Source organism: Gallus gallus, chromosome 17, assembly GCF_016699485.2.
Source record: "Gallus gallus isolate bGalGal1 chromosome 17, bGalGal1.mat.broiler.GRCg7b, whole genome shotgun sequence".
In the NCBI taxonomy this organism is placed as follows: Eukaryota; Metazoa; Chordata; class Aves; order Galliformes; family Phasianidae; genus Gallus; species Gallus gallus.
In genome coordinates, this window is record NC_052548.1 from 2134545 (window position 1) to 2150406 (window position 15862).

At 51.3% G+C, this 15862-nt stretch overlaps 2 protein-coding genes across 8 annotated transcripts; one reads left to right on the forward strand and one right to left on the reverse strand.

Moving 5' to 3' along the window:
* Positions 1-61: 61 nt before the first annotated feature.
* WDR31 (WD repeat domain 31) lies at positions 62-7033 on the forward strand. 7 transcript variants are annotated; one of them, XM_040649225.2, is made up of 12 exons: positions 62-94; positions 773-1216; positions 1305-1576; positions 2071-2200; positions 2387-2461; positions 3260-3404; positions 3483-3583; positions 3971-4038; positions 4421-4562; positions 5016-5178; positions 5895-6017; positions 6383-7033. In XM_040649225.2, the coding sequence occupies exons 3-12, from the start codon at positions 1530-1532 to the stop codon at positions 6475-6477; spliced, it is 1089 nt and encodes a 362-aa protein (XP_040505159.1). In that variant the 5' UTR covers positions 62-94; positions 773-1216; positions 1305-1529; the 3' UTR covers positions 6478-7033. The 7 variants fall into 7 exon arrangements, with proteins under 7 accessions (XP_040505159.1, XP_040505160.1, XP_040505161.1 ...); XM_040649226.2 differs by having other exon boundaries at positions 773-1187; XM_040649227.2 differs by having other exon boundaries at positions 773-955.
* Positions 7034-7723: 690 nt separating this feature from the next.
* On the reverse strand, positions 7724-15763 carry PRPF4 (pre-mRNA processing factor 4). The gene is made up of 14 exons (XM_415544.8): positions 15676-15763; positions 15059-15236; positions 14668-14854; positions 14372-14459; positions 13783-13862; positions 13430-13523; positions 12435-12529; positions 11774-11832; positions 11049-11172; positions 10022-10111; positions 9020-9142; positions 8774-8881; positions 8570-8688; positions 7724-8391 (listed from the first exon to the last, which is right to left on the reverse strand). Exons 1-14 carry the CDS (start codon positions 15748-15750, stop codon positions 8198-8200), a joined length of 1614 nt encoding a protein of 537 aa, XP_415544.3. The 5' UTR covers positions 15751-15763; the 3' UTR covers positions 7724-8197.
* Positions 15764-15862: the final 99 nt, after the last annotated feature.

The window sequence follows — 15862 nt, forward strand, 5'->3', positions numbered from 1 at the left end:
CGTTCCGCCCCGTCCCGCCCCGCCCGTCGCCATGGAACCGCAGGGAGCGGGGACACGGAGCGGGGACACGGAGCGGGGACACGGAGCGGCCGCGGTGAGTGCGAGGCGGTGCTTCCCGGACATCAGGTTGTGCGGCGGGGTTGGGCTGCGGGAAGCACACGGCGTCTGCCGGCATCCTTCGGACGTACGCGTGATCCGCCGGCGCCGCAGCGATGCGGGAAGGCGCGTTGCGGGCAGCGGTGCCGCACGGCGGGGTCAGCGCTGCGGGTGCCGTCGTTCCCTCGTTCTGCCGTGCGGGTATCGCTGCGGCGTCACTACAGCGCCCCGGGCAGTGGCAGCGTCAGCTTTAACAAATGATAATCTGGTTTAAAAAAGGACGATTTTGGTTTCTGTGAAGCGGTGCGTTGGGAGGACGGGAGGTCCCCGGTGGGCGGGGAGTCCCCGAGCGCGGCTCCGTGCTGTGGAAGGGGCTTCGGGAGCGAGCACGGCCGCGGCAAACCCGTAGGAAAGCTGCGGAGCAGAACAGCCCCGTCCGTGGAACCGATCGTTCCTTCGGGACCCGAAGGATCCGCTGCTGTTGCGGACGGCAGAAGGACGCGGCCGCTGCCCGGCACGGCGCTGCTCTCCTGCAGCCATCGGGGCAGGAATGGGAGGCTGGAAGGGCGGCTGTGCTCGTGGGAGAAACGGCACGGCTGTTGCAGCTGCCCGACCAAGGGCCGGAATTTCAGTCAGAATTGAAGCCTTGGCATCCTCCGGCCGTTTTCTTTTGCAGGAGAAACAACTGCCAGCATTCTCTCGCTGTCACAGCAAAACCACCTTTATCCCCAACGTCCCAAAGTGCTTTGATGGAAGGAAGTGAATGAGTGACGTAACACTGCCCGGAGCTGTGAGACAAATGGTTCTCTGCACCTTTGGAACGTGCAAGCTTGTGGATAGAGCAGGCTGAGATTAGCTGGTATTACTAATTGCTAATCACAGAGGCTGCCGGGGTAAAATTAGAAAGGGAATGTGTTGTGGAATGCCACCGACCCCTGCCGAGCGCTGCTGGAATGGAGCTTCCCAGGCTCTGGGCAGACTGCATGCATGCATTTTCATCCAGTAGGAAGTCTTCCAAGCAGTAGGAGCTGAGTTTTCTTCTGACCTTCTGTGGGCAGAAGAATGCCCGTCCAGAAGATGGGAGCACAAACGTACGCCTAACGCAGACTGAACCCAATTGGTATCTCTTCCTCTGCAGAGAATCCAATTACTGGGCTCGGTAATTTGCTGCCATTGAAACGGGTTTGTCCCTCTGTGTGTGACTGCAGGCGGTGTCCGTTCGGTGTCACACGTAGGGTAGACATCCCCCAGGATGTGACCCCCGAGGAGGGCAGCAGCGCTTTATGCTGGATGTGTGAGAAGCAGAAATCTCTCTGGATCTGCCGCGCTGCGTCTCCCCGCGCCCAGCCCCGTCCCAGCAGGGACTGCCTGAGCCCGGCCTTGTGATGCTCCGTGCTGCTGCCTGCAGCTGATGCTGTGCATTCAGCAGTGGGATGGGGAAACTGCAGAGTAAGATCAGCTTGCACACGGCCACGTACAGGTAAAGCATCCTCGGATGGTCATATCTTGGGTTCCTACAGGGGCCGGATAAACAGGGGATAGGTCAAGCACGTGGGTTTAGTTTCATTACTGAATTTATGGATCAGATCTTCATTTCTGAGCCTTGCTGCTGCCTGGCTCCTCTGGGGGGGCTGGGATCCAAAACGTAACTCACAGGAGTGGCTGAGCGTGTCGCTGTGACCACTTACACTCCCCGGTTGCTAAGGCAGAGCTCTGGAGGCTGAACGGTCTGCCTTTAATCACAGAATCATTCAGGTCAGAAAAGGCCTCACGGATCCCCAGCCCTGACCCATCCCCACCACCGACCACATCCCTCAGTGCCACATCTCCACATTTCCCGAGCACCTCCAGGGACGGTGACCCCCCCCAACCCCAGGGCAGTCTGTGCCACCACCTCTCCACTCTTTCTGATAAGAAACTTGTCCCAATATCTGACCTTAAAACACACCGCTGCTGCCCCTCTGCCACTTGCAGGGCTGACGGCTCCCTGGGGATGCCGGGACGCGGCGGGGCGGTGGAGCTGCACAGCCCTGCGCACAGCGATGCGGTCACCTGCGTGGCTGCTGTCAGCCCGGAGCTCTGCGTGTCGGGAGGGAAGGATAAGGTACGGTAAGGAGGATGCAGTAGCAGGGAGGGTGGGATGCGCTCTGAAGGCAGCTGTGCTCGCTGTAGGAGCTCAAGAACAGAAGGATCTGTTCCCTCTTTGGGCTCGGTGTAACGCAAACCAAGGCTGTGCGTGAGCCCTCTGCGTCCTGTTCTGCTGCTGACCTCCTTCCCCGGCTCTCTGCAGAGTGTGGCTGTCTGTAACTGGAGGTCCGGAGCTGTGCTGGGGCGCTTCGTCAGCCACGAGCACGAGGTGACCAAGGTGAGCGCCAGGCAGTGCGGTGGGGTCTCCTCCCCCACCACAGACTGGGATGGGAGCAGCAGTGTGGCAGTCTGCTATCTGCAGAGCACTCACTCTGCTCTGCTGGGGTGACTGTGCAGCACCCAGCAGCCCCCTGCGCTCCTCCTCACCTTTCCTACATCCCGATGCTCACAGTGACTGCAATGCGCTCCTCTGGCTTTCTAAAGAAGTTTTCTTTTACCCATAAAATGTGTTTTCTGAGGATGGAATGGGGACAAGGTGCAGCACGGTGTCGATTCCTGTGTCTCCTTTCAGGAAGTTCTACCACGTGGGCTTCAAAGCAGGGTTTCAAATGTTGCAGCGAGGTGTCTCTGCATCAGGAATGCACAAAAGCTTATTCCTGTGAGACCCAATACAGGACAAGAAGCATTTATTGCCGTGCTGCCATACAGGGAATTAACTGACCTCACGCCCTCCAAGCCCCAGCTCAGCAGTGCTGTGCTCACCCCGGGGAAGCGGGTTAATCCCCGTATCTCCGTAGCTGTGTCACAGGGACAGTGATGGGAACTGCCAGCATTTCCCTTTCGCTGCTCACCAGCACCTGTCCAGGGCTGCAGGCGGTCATCGCAGTGCGAGTGGCTCCGGGCAGCGCAGCTGAGCTGGGGGTGTCCCCAACCTCAGCACGGATCCCCTCCTGTCAGCAGTGTCTGTTGTTACAGAGCTGCCATGGGCAGGAAGCAGAGCGGCCTCAGCAGCTGTGCTTTCCCTGCACACAGCCAGGCCGGAGCCCACCCCGCTCCTCCATCTGCTCCTCTGCAGGTCGTCTGCACCCACGATTCCAACAGAGTCTTCAGCGCATCCCGGGACAGGATGGTAATGATGTGGGAGCTCCATGGGACCTCGGGGCCAATGCAGCGCTTCCCAGGACACGACCTGGTTGTTACTGGACTGGCTGTGAGCCCGGGTGAGGAGCAGCACACCCCTCACAGCGGCTCTTCCCGCTGTGGCACGGCAGTGTTTGCATGCTGACTTGCTCTTGCAGATGCGTCTCAGCTGTGCACAGGTTCACGAGACAACACGGTTCGCAAATGGGATGTGGAGACTGGAGAGTGCCTGTGCAGAGCTGCTCTCTCCAGGAACCTGGTAGGAGCCCCTGGTTCTTTGCATCCCACCATGGCAGCTCGCTGCCTGCTTCAGTCCCTTGCATGCAAAGCCCCGCAGAGTGAATCTGCCCCAAGTTGAGCACTACGCTATAAACCCCTGAGACACTGCAGAGATGGATTGATGCTTCTGGAGATCACAGCTTAAGGCTGGTTTTCCTCTCCTCCACAACCACACCTCCAAGAGCACAAAGGCACCCACAGATGTACGGCGATTTATTAATTCCCTTTTGCTAAGCATTGAACAAAGTGGTGCCCGGGGTACCTCTGTTCCCATGGCACTGCGTCCTGCTGAGCCGCCGGTTCCTCCCTGCCTGCTAAGGAAGCCCAAATCCCAGCATCACTGCCACCCATCCCTTCCCTTCTACAGGTAACACATCTGTGCTGGGTCCCTGGGGAGCCCTACGTCATCCAGACGTCAGAGGATAAAACCATCAGGTAAATCCTTCCAGGCAGACACAGAGGGGAGTTGCAGCCCGGGCCATGTGCCGATGGGTACGGCAGTGTCAGCGCACAGGGGGCTGTTGGGGCAGTTGTTTTTCCTATCTTCCTGCTCTCCCCACGTGTGGCTGGAAGCCATTCCCCGCTCGTCTGGGTCTCCTGCAAGGACAGCGTGGGGGCATCTGCAGCTGTAAGCAGCACTGGGCACCGACTGTGGGCATAAAGGAGAACGATTCACAGCTCCACACAGCTGCCCTGGCTAAAGGCTTGTAGAAAGGAGGGAGGCTGCTCCATGGTGGCAAAGCGCAGGGGGGGCACCAAGGGCTCCTGTAGCACAGCAATGCCTCCGCGTCCCCATCCCCGCTCTCGCTGCTTCCAGGATGTGGGACAGCCGGGAGCTGCAGGTGGCGCACACGTTCGCAGGCAAACGGCACATCCAGACGAGCTGCGATGTGAGCGAGGACGGGCGGTACTGCGTCAGCAGCAGCAGCGGCTTTGCTGGGGAGGGCTGCGAAGCAACGGTGAGTCTGCAGGGCAGCCAGGCCACCCCCTGCTGCTTCTCTCCATCTCCACAACACACAGCTCGGTGCTCCGGGGCTCTGCCTGCAGTAGAGCACAGCGCCCCCGCTTCAGCCTTACTTGGTGTCACCGGTCGGGATGGAGCTCAGTTTCCCCCGTCTATCCCTTTGGTCAGTTTTCTGCAGCAGCAAATACCTTTCCTTATTAAAGTGCTGAGATTTTGCTTGCAGATTCATGTTTAGATAAATGGTGAAAACCTTTTTGGGGTCTGAAGTGCTGTTTTGGGGCCTGAAGTGCTGTGCGACGTGAACATCAGCAGGGACAAAGGCAGAGATGTGCTCTGAGGACGAGCGAGGAGCTCTTTCACCAAACCCACCCTCCTCTCTGTAAAACCTCTCCGTGCTGGCAGGTGGCAGCGACAGCCTGAGCTCTGAGCGCTGCTTGTTGCCTTGCAGCTGTGGGACCTACGGCAGACCAGGAGCCGGGTGTGTGAGTACAGAGGGCATCTGCAGACCACAGCCTCGTGTGTCTTCCTCCCACGGGGCCCTGCTCTCACCCCCAGCATTGCCACATCCTCACATGACAGCAAAGTGAAGGTCTGGGACCGCGACACCGGAGGTAGGCAGGGCACTGCCCTGGGATAACAGACCTGGCTGCTGTCTCCCTGGGGTGATGAGGGCACAGCGGTGTGGCTGCCAGCCCTGGGTTTTCATGCAGCTGTAGGGCTGGGTGGAGATGAGCACCAGAGCAACCTGTGTCCATCCTCTGGCAAAGATGGGTGTTTGGGTGCACGAGGCTGGAGGTGATGTGCATCCTCCTTGAACTAATGGGAAGCAATGATGGGATGTCCAAGTTCAGCAGTGAAAGACAAACAGTGAAAGTCAAAAAGAACGGGAGAACTCCAGTGCTTTCCTTAGGAAGGGACAGTCGTAAGGAACACAGGCTGGAGTGTGGAGGGGGCAGCTGCAATCACCATCCTGAATGGGAATCTCTGCATGCTGGAGGGTTGGCTGAGGGCTGGGTCCTCACCATAGCCAGGCACAAAGCTGCTTGCCTGCCAGGCCCCACTGCAGCACAGGTTTGTTATCTCATTGCTCATGCAGAGGGCAGACAGTGCCTCTTCAGAAGGGTCACAGATGTGCTCTGCACTGGGTCCAGCAAAACTCATTGGAGTTACACTCTCACTGTGGCTCAGCACCTCCCCACATGCACTAATTTGAGACAGGATAAAAAACAGAAATCTGATCATCTCCTATGTAAAAAGCTCTTTCCTTCTCTTTTGCTCACCTTTCCTCTCACCTGGTGTCAGAGTGACTTTCCTCTTTCCTCCTCAGCCTGCCTGGCCACCGCGTGCCTCGAGGGAGCCGGACCGCTGGCCTCGCTGGCTGCCTGTGACAGCTCCACGCTGCTCTGTGCCAGCTTTCACTCAGGGATCCACGTGCTGCAGCTGAGGCACTGTGAGGAGCTGGAGGAGGTGGCAGTATTTTGACTGTAGGATCCTTCCCAGCACAGATTGTCCGTGGGGATCTGATCCCCAAATTCTTCCACTGACAGCAGGCACTGGGTGACCTCACGCCTGCAGAGCAGTGAGCTGCAGTGCACAGGGGATACATTGCTTACTGGTTGCTTGTGGGTGGTGGGATGCAGTTAGAGCTGGCTAGAAGAAAAGCTGAACCAGTGTTGCATTCAGGCCAAATTCTCACTCCTGAAGAGTGCTGTGGGCTGAAGTCACAAAGCTTCCACACAACCTGACTGTAAAGGGAGCCAGCAGAGGAGAAATGAGCTATAAGAAAGCACGTGCCATCTCTGTGCTGTTTCTCAGGTCTGAGTGTCTCATCAGAGAACTCCTCTTGCACCAGGAAAGCTGCTTTTACTGTGAAAAGAAGGAACAACCAAGCTGGGACTTCACTGCTGTGAGAAGAAACCAGGGATCAATGTCTCTCCCTGGATCAGATTTAAATCAGCATTGCTGAGCCAGCTCACAGCACAGTGCCTCCAGAGGACTGCAGGGGGTGAACAGTGTACATTTACCTGCTGTGACGACTGGATCCCAGTTCTGCAGCAGATAACTCTGGCCTGTGTGGTCCCAAGCAGCAGCTCTGCAGCATGCCAGGGCATCGGGCAGGGAATGCTCAGCCTCCTCTCCTTGCTCCAGTTCTTCATCCTGCTGAATGGGGCTGAGCAAGTGTAAATGCAGTTCATTGGTGTCCAACATTTCATCCTAAGCCAGCTAGAAGTATGCTGCTGTGCCAGGTGGGAGCAGGACAGGCACTGGGTAAGAATCCTCCCACGGTTGGCAGCCTGCTGAGAAACACCCCAGGAGTTTGTCCCTTACGGGCAGGGAGATTCCTGTCTGTGCAGCTGGCAGCATGCAGACCCTTCAAATGATACCTGAGAAGGGGCTTGAGCACACATAGCTGGATATTTAGGCTTACACAAGAGAACACAGCAATTAAATATGGTTTTTGTGCTATTTCCTGGCCTCGAGTCTGTTAACATTTTTCCTGGGAGTAAATAAGAAAGAACGTGCAGCACTTGGCAGGTGCCACCATTCTTCTGGAAGGGAGCAGAGAGCACACAGCCCTCTGCTAGAAGAAGGGAAGTAACTCATGAGTGGTTTTTTGATGTCCCCCACTGCAAATGTTGAGAACAGCACTGTGTCTGCTTCCCAGGGAGCACGGACAGCTGCTCTCCAGTCACAAAGGAGAGATGAATGTTTTCCCTTTTCTCCTGAAGACATTTTAAGATAGACAGAAATCAAACTGCGTATCACAACATCCCTGTAGTTCTTCCATTTCTTAGTCACACCCAGAAGCAAGTGCACATGTTCAAGCCATGTTTTGATTTTCTAGAACACATCTGATAACTTCAGTTTAAAGAATAAACAACAGATAAGAAACTTCCTCGCAGTGGAAGTTAGAACAAGACAACCCTACAATGAAGCAGCCTTCTCTGCATCATCTCATGTGAGACACATCGAAACCTTCAGCAGGAGATTTGAAACACCCAATTTGTAAGACAGCTCAAGGAGCTAGGACATGAGGTGTGCAATGAAAATTTCTTTGGCCTACAACACCCACTGCAAGTGGAAACAAAGGAGATACAGGCCTCTATGTTCAGAGACCAACCTGCAGAGGCAGAGGAACTGTGGTACACTCTCCCCTAAAAGCTAACTCTGCTTTATTTTTTGAAGACACAAACTGCTGTTAAAGCATCCTGGAAAACAGAAGGTAAGAAAACAGAGAACACACAACACACCACACATGAAGTGCTGTGTGGCTACCTAGACAAGTATAAAACAGACCAGAGCAAACCTGTGAGCCTGTCTTGGAAGGGAGGTGGAAGAAGGTGGTTCATCTCCAAACTACTGCAGAAAACCACTATCTGCAATATGAAACAAAAGTCCTAAAAAGTGGAAGAACATCATCCCAGCTTTGACTCCAACCAAGCCCTGGTCAGCACATGTGCTTCAAAACCACCTCAACCAGGAAACCAAGACCAGCTAGTGACCACAGCCACTGCGATACACGTTGCAACAGCCAATTCCTCTTTTAAAAATTTAATATACAAAAACACAGGTCCTAGTTCAAAGCCATTATTAACATCTCTGTCCCAGTTCATCAGCAGTGCCTCTGAGCTACTCTGCTGTCCACAACTTGAAGGTTCTGTCATAGGAGCATGTTGCTATCAGCTGGCCATCGAGGGAGATATCCAGTCCCATCACCTTTCCCTCATGACCAGCCAGTGTTTTCAGAGGGGACCAGCCAGGGTGAGTCCAGATCTTTGCGGTGTTATCATAAGCACCTGTCAGCAGGAAGTTACCATGATTGGCTGCAGTTGAGGAAAAAAAAGGGAGAAATGAGTTTTGCAAATAAATACGTTGACAAATCTTCTACCACTACTCAGTACAGATCCTCCTGATCTAAGATGTGTTTTTGAGTTGCCCCATTCCCTGCCACCTCAGTAGAGGAAAGGCAGAAATAAGGAACATCAGACAGAAGGTACTTACGTTCAAATTTCACCCCAGTCACCAGGTTCTGATGGGCAGGAATGGTGTAGATGCACTTCCTCTGGCGGAGGTCCCATACCTTGCAAGTATTGTCACCACTGCCAGTTGCAACGTGGTATCTGCCAAGGAGTCAAGGAAGAATGCGTTGAAAGCTGAGCTTTGTACTCAGAGCTCCCACACAACGCATGCAAACTCCTGTCTTACCCATTTGGGGAGAAGTTAAGTCCATAGATCTCCTTCAGGTGGCCTTCCAGAAACATGATACAACGTCCGGTGCGCAAATCCCACACTCGGCCGAAAGCATCCAGCCCACTGAGGGGAGAGAAGCCAAACAGCATCACCCTCCAGACTTCAGCAGCTGACAGAACACCAGTACTGAGGCTTTTGGAATCAGTGAGCAACTAAACCTTGGTAATGTTTCACATACAGTCCTGACACAAACAAACTCACCCAGTCCCAGCAAGAGACCCATCAGTGTGAAAGGCAATGTCATAGACCCCTTTGCTGTGCCCCTCCTGATGGAGAATCTCTTCCTGGGCTTCCAAGTCCCACAAGCGCCATGAGTGATCATAACTGAAAAAAAGAGAAAGCATTAAAATCTGATCATACAATGCCATTTGAGCTGGGCACACACACACAGCAGCTGCCAGGACATTCACTTTGCCTGGTCCATTGAGCATTAGGAAAAAACAGTAGGAATGAGACTGTAAACCTCAAAAACTCAGAGATCCTCAGCACAGCCTTGGCAGAGCAGGGAGCTTCCCTACTTCCACATCAGTGTGCATCCTTAAACCCCAAAGGGATCACACAATGCATGAAGCTCGTTGTTGGCAGGTGAAGAGATGCACCATACAAAAAAAACACATGCCCTGTTCAAGTGCTGTTCCCTTTTCAGCTGCTAGTGTGGAGCACAGATGGCCTGAGAGAGCCACACAAAAGGAAAGGGGAAGAAACAGTTATCACTAACTGCCCCAGGATGATTTCATACATAGCAGAGAATGTTTGGTTCACTTTGTATAGTTTCAAAATTGAAATTGAAAGAAGAGAGAATAAGGTGGAACAGCCTTGCTTACAAAGATCATCATCCTCACTGCCAGAGTGTGGGTATCTCACTGAAATCTCCTTAGCAGCAGCAACCATTTCTGCTTCTGGAACTGGATTTTCAGATCACCTTTGTACCATTCAGCTCCAGTGCAGTCCCCCTCTCCCTCAGCACCACTGTGCTCCTCAGGCCACCTCCTGTCCCACACTCACTCAGGAGGCAGCAGCAGCCAGTGGGCTGCTCCTCTGGCAGTTGGAAATCTCCAAGGAGAACAACAAATACTTTATTACTTCAATGGACAGTTTCCAACTGGGTCTCACATGAGGTGCAGAGAAAGGAAGCCTTTCATGAATCGCAGTGACTGCAAGTAATAGCATCTTAAACAAAAAAAAACAACAGAATCCCCTTACCAGGTAGTGCCCAGGAACCTCCCAGAAGGGTGCCACATCACACGAGCCACTCTCATGCTGTGTCCTTCAATATCTGCCACTGGCTCATCACTGAAAAACAGAAGATCATCAGACACTGGTCAGGGTGGCTGGCTCTAGCCAAACCTTTGCAGCTATGACCACAGTGGGACAGACTTTAATACAGGCCAGACAAGAAAGCTGATGTTCTGACTACTGACTCTAAATGCTGCTTTTTGCTCACACGGCTGAAGTTCTAAGTAAAAGCACTGTATCCACATTCATAACCTCAGTAGTAAGTTCTCCTGGAATAATTAGTTTCAAAAATTGGCAAGGCCCTTTGTTAATCTGAAAGTTTCAACAGCATAAACTATTTTTGCTGTCACTACACAGAACATCCCATCCTGCAAACTCCCAAACTCTGCTATGCTGAAGAAAGCCAGGGCAGGCAAGATAGAGCAAATATATATTCTCCCAGAGCTACGTGCAGCAGCAGCTCAGCAGCCTGCAGTGGAAGACCTGAACAGTACTGAGAGTATCCTTACAGCAGACTAAAGAGATGTGGTCACATAAGACAACTGTTACTTGGCACAAGTATGCTTCTGCAATTAGAAACAAAAGCTTTTGGGTAAGGGTAATGAACTGAGGACCTCAGAGCTGCCTGTCTTCCTGAGGCACTGCAGTGCTCCACTTTTCAAACACAGCAGATATTAATACTGAAGAAGGGAAATTCTCTCCTAAATGAAAGGTCAGAACAAAAACACCCCGAGATCTTCCATCCATCACCCATCACCAATGCACAGCAGCAACACTGACTTAATTCCTTCCAGAAAATTCCCCTCACCTCGTTTCCCCTAATCAAGGTGATGTCTTTTCCCACTCAAAAAGGAGATACATACGGAGGCTGGGAATTGCACTGGTGTTACAATAACAGGCTGTGTTTGCGGGAGGAAAGTAAATGCCCATTGTTTCATAAGATAAACCCCCAAAAAACAATGCTGCATCTGTGTATGCCCCGTGCCATTCTGACCTTTCAAGACTCCAGAGTTTGACAGAACCATCAGCTGCACATGAGGCCAAGTTAACGTCCTTCTTGTCGAGGGAGACAGTGGCTTTGGGATGGAAGACTATGGCTCCTACATTGGTGCTATGTCCTTAAGAGAAAGGAAAATCAAAATCTATAACCTTCCACACAATCTTGGCCAATTCTCCAGAAAAGCAGCATTTCTTTTGTTACTGATTACTCAGCTACCAGAGCATACTTTCACCAAACGTCCTCCCACGCTGAGCAAGGCTGCACAACCAAATTACAATTCCAGTGGCACCCATTTAAGAATATCAAACACTGAGATTTGCAACCCCCAAAAGACAGTGAAAATTCAACAGATGTGAATGAAGAGATTTGTATTTAGTCAAACTTGTGCCCACTGCTCAGAGAACCTCACTGGTACTATGTGGTCTGGCCAAGAATACTTGGCTCAAAATAACTCAAACCAGGTTTTGAAATGAAGCAAAATAAAAGCATCATCCAAAAATGGAAACAACAAACTCTGTTTTTTTCTTTAAGAGAAAGGTCAGGCCTTTCTCTGGACTATCTGACACACGTCTGTGCTCCACAAGCCTGTGTGATGTTCTCATTAGCATAAGGTCTGCCCAAAGAACACATTTTCAGTCAGAAAACAGTTCAGGTATGGGAATTCAGCCTAGAGAGGAACAAAAGAATAACGCAGGATTTCAGTGAAAGTCATTCTCTACCTCGTAAGGTGTGAACAAGGTTGCAGTCAGGCACAGACCACAGCTTGCACAGTCCACTCCTGTTGAACACAAGAAACAAGTCAGTGTAGACAGGAACATCAAATGACTTACCAAACAAAGCTGCAAAACTACACCGAGGGGTTCTGCAGTGGCTAAGTGGCAGTCTGACAAAACAGCATCTGACATGGAAACACATATGGAGCAAAGGTGTGTCACTGAATTTCTCCATGAGGAAAAAATGGCATCCACTGACATTCATCGACATTTGTGAATGTTTATGGAGACCAAACAGTGGATGTGAGCAAAGTCAGGGGTGGGTGGTGCATTTCAACAGTGCCCACAGTGACAGTGGTCACTTCCTCTAGTACAGGTTTTTAATGAGCATGACAGGCAGGCTCTTGTTCATCACTGACAAAAATGAAGAGCTAATGGTGCTGACTATATTGAAAAATAGTGTTTTGTAGCTGAGAACTTGCTCTATCAAAAAGAGTCATTGTGCTCACTGCATCTGTTGTAGTGTCCATGGAAATAAACACAAAGCATTACTTCCATAGCAACCTACTCATATGAGGCCTAAGGCTCCTCTTCGCTCAGTGCAGCCCAGGCAAGCCAAAAGACTGGACACCCATGCCCTAAAGTAAATGCTTTGAAGAGAACTTACCAACAGGCAGTAGCCAAGAGTTTGGAATTGGGGCTGAAGTGGCAGTAGGACAGTGGGCGATCATCCCCAATCTGACTACAGAAGTTATTCAAGGACTGCAACCAAATACAGAGAAAACAATGAATAAATACAAATGACCTACGGAAAGTCCTGGCCAATGACTGAGGTAGAGCCACAGGGAAGTCACTTCCAAAGGGAGAAGTTATCTCAGAGCTACTCCAGCTCCAAGCAGGAGGGCCATGGAGCTCATCTGACTGAGAGAAGCTAGCATAGCCCCGTGGCACAGCTTAGCAGTCAGTATGTCACCCACCATACTTGCCACCAATAACACTGGAGCCTTGCTTTGCAACTTAAGCCTTGACCGAGAACTCACTGCAGTTTTGACCTCTTTCTACATCTCATCCAAGGAACAGAACCAGAAAGATGAGGGCAGCCAGTGCTCTTAGAGGAGAAGCAAATCCACTGGCAGCTAATGCATTTGGGTGTAAACAGGATTGGAGTGGCAACACACTTAACCATTAACCAGGAAGTTAGCAATCTGACTTAACATGCTTGAAAATGACACCTCAGGAGCATTCTAAAACACATTTTCCGTTACTGTGTTGGTTATTATTTTCCATGGGTTTATGGAATAGTGACCATGGTACAGCATGAGAAAAACAATCCGCTCCTTTCTAACCAACTAAACTTGTGACAACCCCAAGAAGCATTTTGTTTAGCTTCAAAGGCAAGAGCCAAATCAACACAGGGATGTGTCTCTTCATCCCTCAGCAACATAGGAAGACAACAAAAGCAGATCTCTCTGAACAACTGCAGAAACAGAATTAAAACACATATATCACTAGAAGAGAGAGAAAATGCATAGCTCTTCAAGGCACAGCACAGCAAATTACATGCATCTGGACAGCACCTCCAGGCAGCTCCCTCTTTTTGATCTCTTTGAAATTCAGGAAAAAACATTAAAAAAACAGCAGCTGAACAGATGGCAAACCTACTCGTAAGGATTTGTGTAGTTCTTGTCTCTGCGATGTCCTGGTTGCCTCTGGAATCTCTTTGAGCAGCCGGGCTTCTTCTAGACGCTTCACTGCCCTGTGAAGAGCAAAAAAGGAGTAACAGGTGTCCAAATTTCCCATGCTCTGTTACTAGAAACCCTCACTTCCCCATAACTGGGCTAACATTACAGTCAAGTCACTATTAACTCAATCATTAAGCCCATCAGATTTGTCTACTAGTATATGTTCTCCATTCTTTTGATCTCAAATTTACTGCACTACCCACAATGGGACTAGTAGTTAAGAGTTCACAAAAAGTTGCATTTCTCTTCTTCATTTATGTTAGTTTTTCTTACCTGGGAAGCGAATAGTTAGCAAGCCACAGCCTTGCTGTTTTCAAACTACGTGGTCCTTCATGGTACCATGTTTGCTGATACTGTAAGGAAAAGAACAAAGCCAAAGAAAGAGCTTGCATGATACTGCTCAGTTCAGTTATCCTAGATGACTTCGTCTTACATCAGCCCCCCAAAATGGTAAGGGAAAAATGGACTCCAAAAAAAGAAAGGAGAAGCTGAAAGAAAGACAAATCAAAGGCAGAAGAATGCAGTAGCAGAAACAGTTCTTTCTTCCTGAGTAGGAAGACAAACAACAAGAACTTGATGTTTGGACTGTTACATAGTATACCAACTGTCTGTTTTATATACTGTACACAACATAGAATTTGGCTAAGTGCAAGCCAGTCTTAATATTGCTGATTTAGACAACGCATTGATACAGTTATGCTAAAATGGGCAACAAAGAAAAAAGAGAAAGAAGGGATGATACTAGAATCCGCACCCTGACCAAAACCAGGTCTTGAACATCTTAGAGACCACCAAAATAAGGTATCCAAAAGGTGACAGTATAAATCTCCCCCGGCACTGAGAAAAGACAAGAAATCATTACCTCTTCTTTAGACTTTTTAGACCTGTCATCATCTTTCCTCGTTTTTTTTAATGCATCTGTGCCGACCACTGAGAGGATATTTCTTAATCTGAAAAGAAACACATTAAGATGCATTTACTCGGTGAAATCCCATAGAATCTGACACTCACTGTGTTCCATTCTTTCTTCTGGACAACCCTTGTAATGTTGCAACAAAACACCACCAACTGGCAGCACTCGCTGCATGCCAACTACAAGGATAAACTGGGGGAAGCCGAGCATTCCCTTTTTGCAACACACAAGGGCAGGCACAGCACCTCTCCCTCCTCTCTGCAGGACCTTCTCCAAAGAGCGTTATGGGCTCCCCGAGGGCTCTCAGGCAGGCTTTCACTTCAGAGTCATCCGTGGAGACGTTGATTTGCCGGGCTCGCTTCCTGCGCTCAAACTCAGCCAAGACTTCCGCCTGCCGCTCACTCATGTGATCCTCCAATTCGAAGACCTCACCTAAACCAAAGTGAAACCATCAGATTGGAGGCAGCAGCTGGACAGGAAATCCCTGTCCAACGGGAAGACCCCAACAGAAAGCTGACACTCCAGGCAAAAGCCTTCCCTCCTCAACTCTAATCTGTGCTCAGAGATTATCAGGGTGAGTTTTGATTATATCAAATTCCAGAGGAAAGGCAAAAACAGGTGGCTGAGCACTCTCACCACTGCTGATGTTGATGTTGCCGGCCTCGAGGGCAGCCTTCATCCCTTCCTTCCCCAGCAGCCCGGACTCCCCCTTCGCCAGCCGCTCCCGCTCCTTCTCCTCCAGGCTGCCATAGAATATGGGCGCTCTCTTAGCAGGGGGAGCATCGCCCTCTTCTGATGGTTTGCTCTTTGTGGGCTGCAAAGGAAAGGCAAAATCGTCAGTCCCCCTGTGCGCTGGCTGCAAAGCAGAGCAGTGCCAGCATGCCTGCAGCAGGAACACCTGCTGGGGCCTTGGGGAGTGTGAGGAGACCCCGACATCGTGTGAGAGCTGCACGGGTACGCTCTGAGCACAGAGAGAAGAGCTAAAACGTAGCGTTTGAGTAAAGCGCTTAAGCTAGAACGGGTCCTTCTTGGGGCCCTGCAATCTGCTCGGGCACCAATTTCAGGTGATGTTTTTCCGTGGAATTTCTGTTCCCAACTTTAAGCCACGAAGCTCCTCCCGCTCCTCACACCGAGCTCCGGGACAGGAGAGCCCAAACTCCCTTCCCGCGGTGCAGCGGGGGCCGCCCCGTGCTCAGAACCCATCAAGAAAATTACGAGATTCTACGAAAACACCCAAACACCGCGGCTCCTACCTCAGGCGGCGCGGGAGCCCTCACAGGAGCTGGCCGAGCCCCGCCGCGCGCCACCGGTGCCCGCACGGAAGCCATAGCTGCGTTGCGTGACGACGGCGCAGCACTTCCGGGCGGCGGGACAGACCGGAAGTGACAGACCGGAAGGGGCGAATCGTATGGGTAGACCGGAAGATGCAAGCAGTGGGAG

Coding starts and splice junctions, on each gene's coding strand:
- WDR31 (XM_040649225.2), top strand. CDS start 1,530: ATGGGGAAACTGCAGAGTAAGATCAGCTTGCACACGGCCACGTACAG. Junction 3,405..3,482: donor TGGACTGGCTGTGAGCCCGG/GTGAGGAGCAGC, acceptor TTGCTCTTGCAG/ATGCGTCTCAGCTGTGCACA. Junction 3,584..3,970: donor CTGCTCTCTCCAGGAACCTG/GTAGGAGCCCCT, acceptor TCCCTTCTACAG/GTAACACATCTGTGCTGGGT.
- PRPF4 (XM_415544.8), bottom strand. CDS start 15,750: ATGGCTTCCGTGCGGGCACCGGTGGCGCGCGGCGGGGCTCGGCCAGCT. Junction 13,524..13,782: donor GCTAACTATTCGCTTCCCAG/GTAAGAAAAACT, acceptor TGCTCTTCACAG/GGCAGTGAAGCGTCTAGAAG. Junction 12,530..13,429: donor AACTACACAAATCCTTACGA/GTAGGTTTGCCA, acceptor ATTTGGTTGCAG/TCCTTGAATAACTTCTGTAG.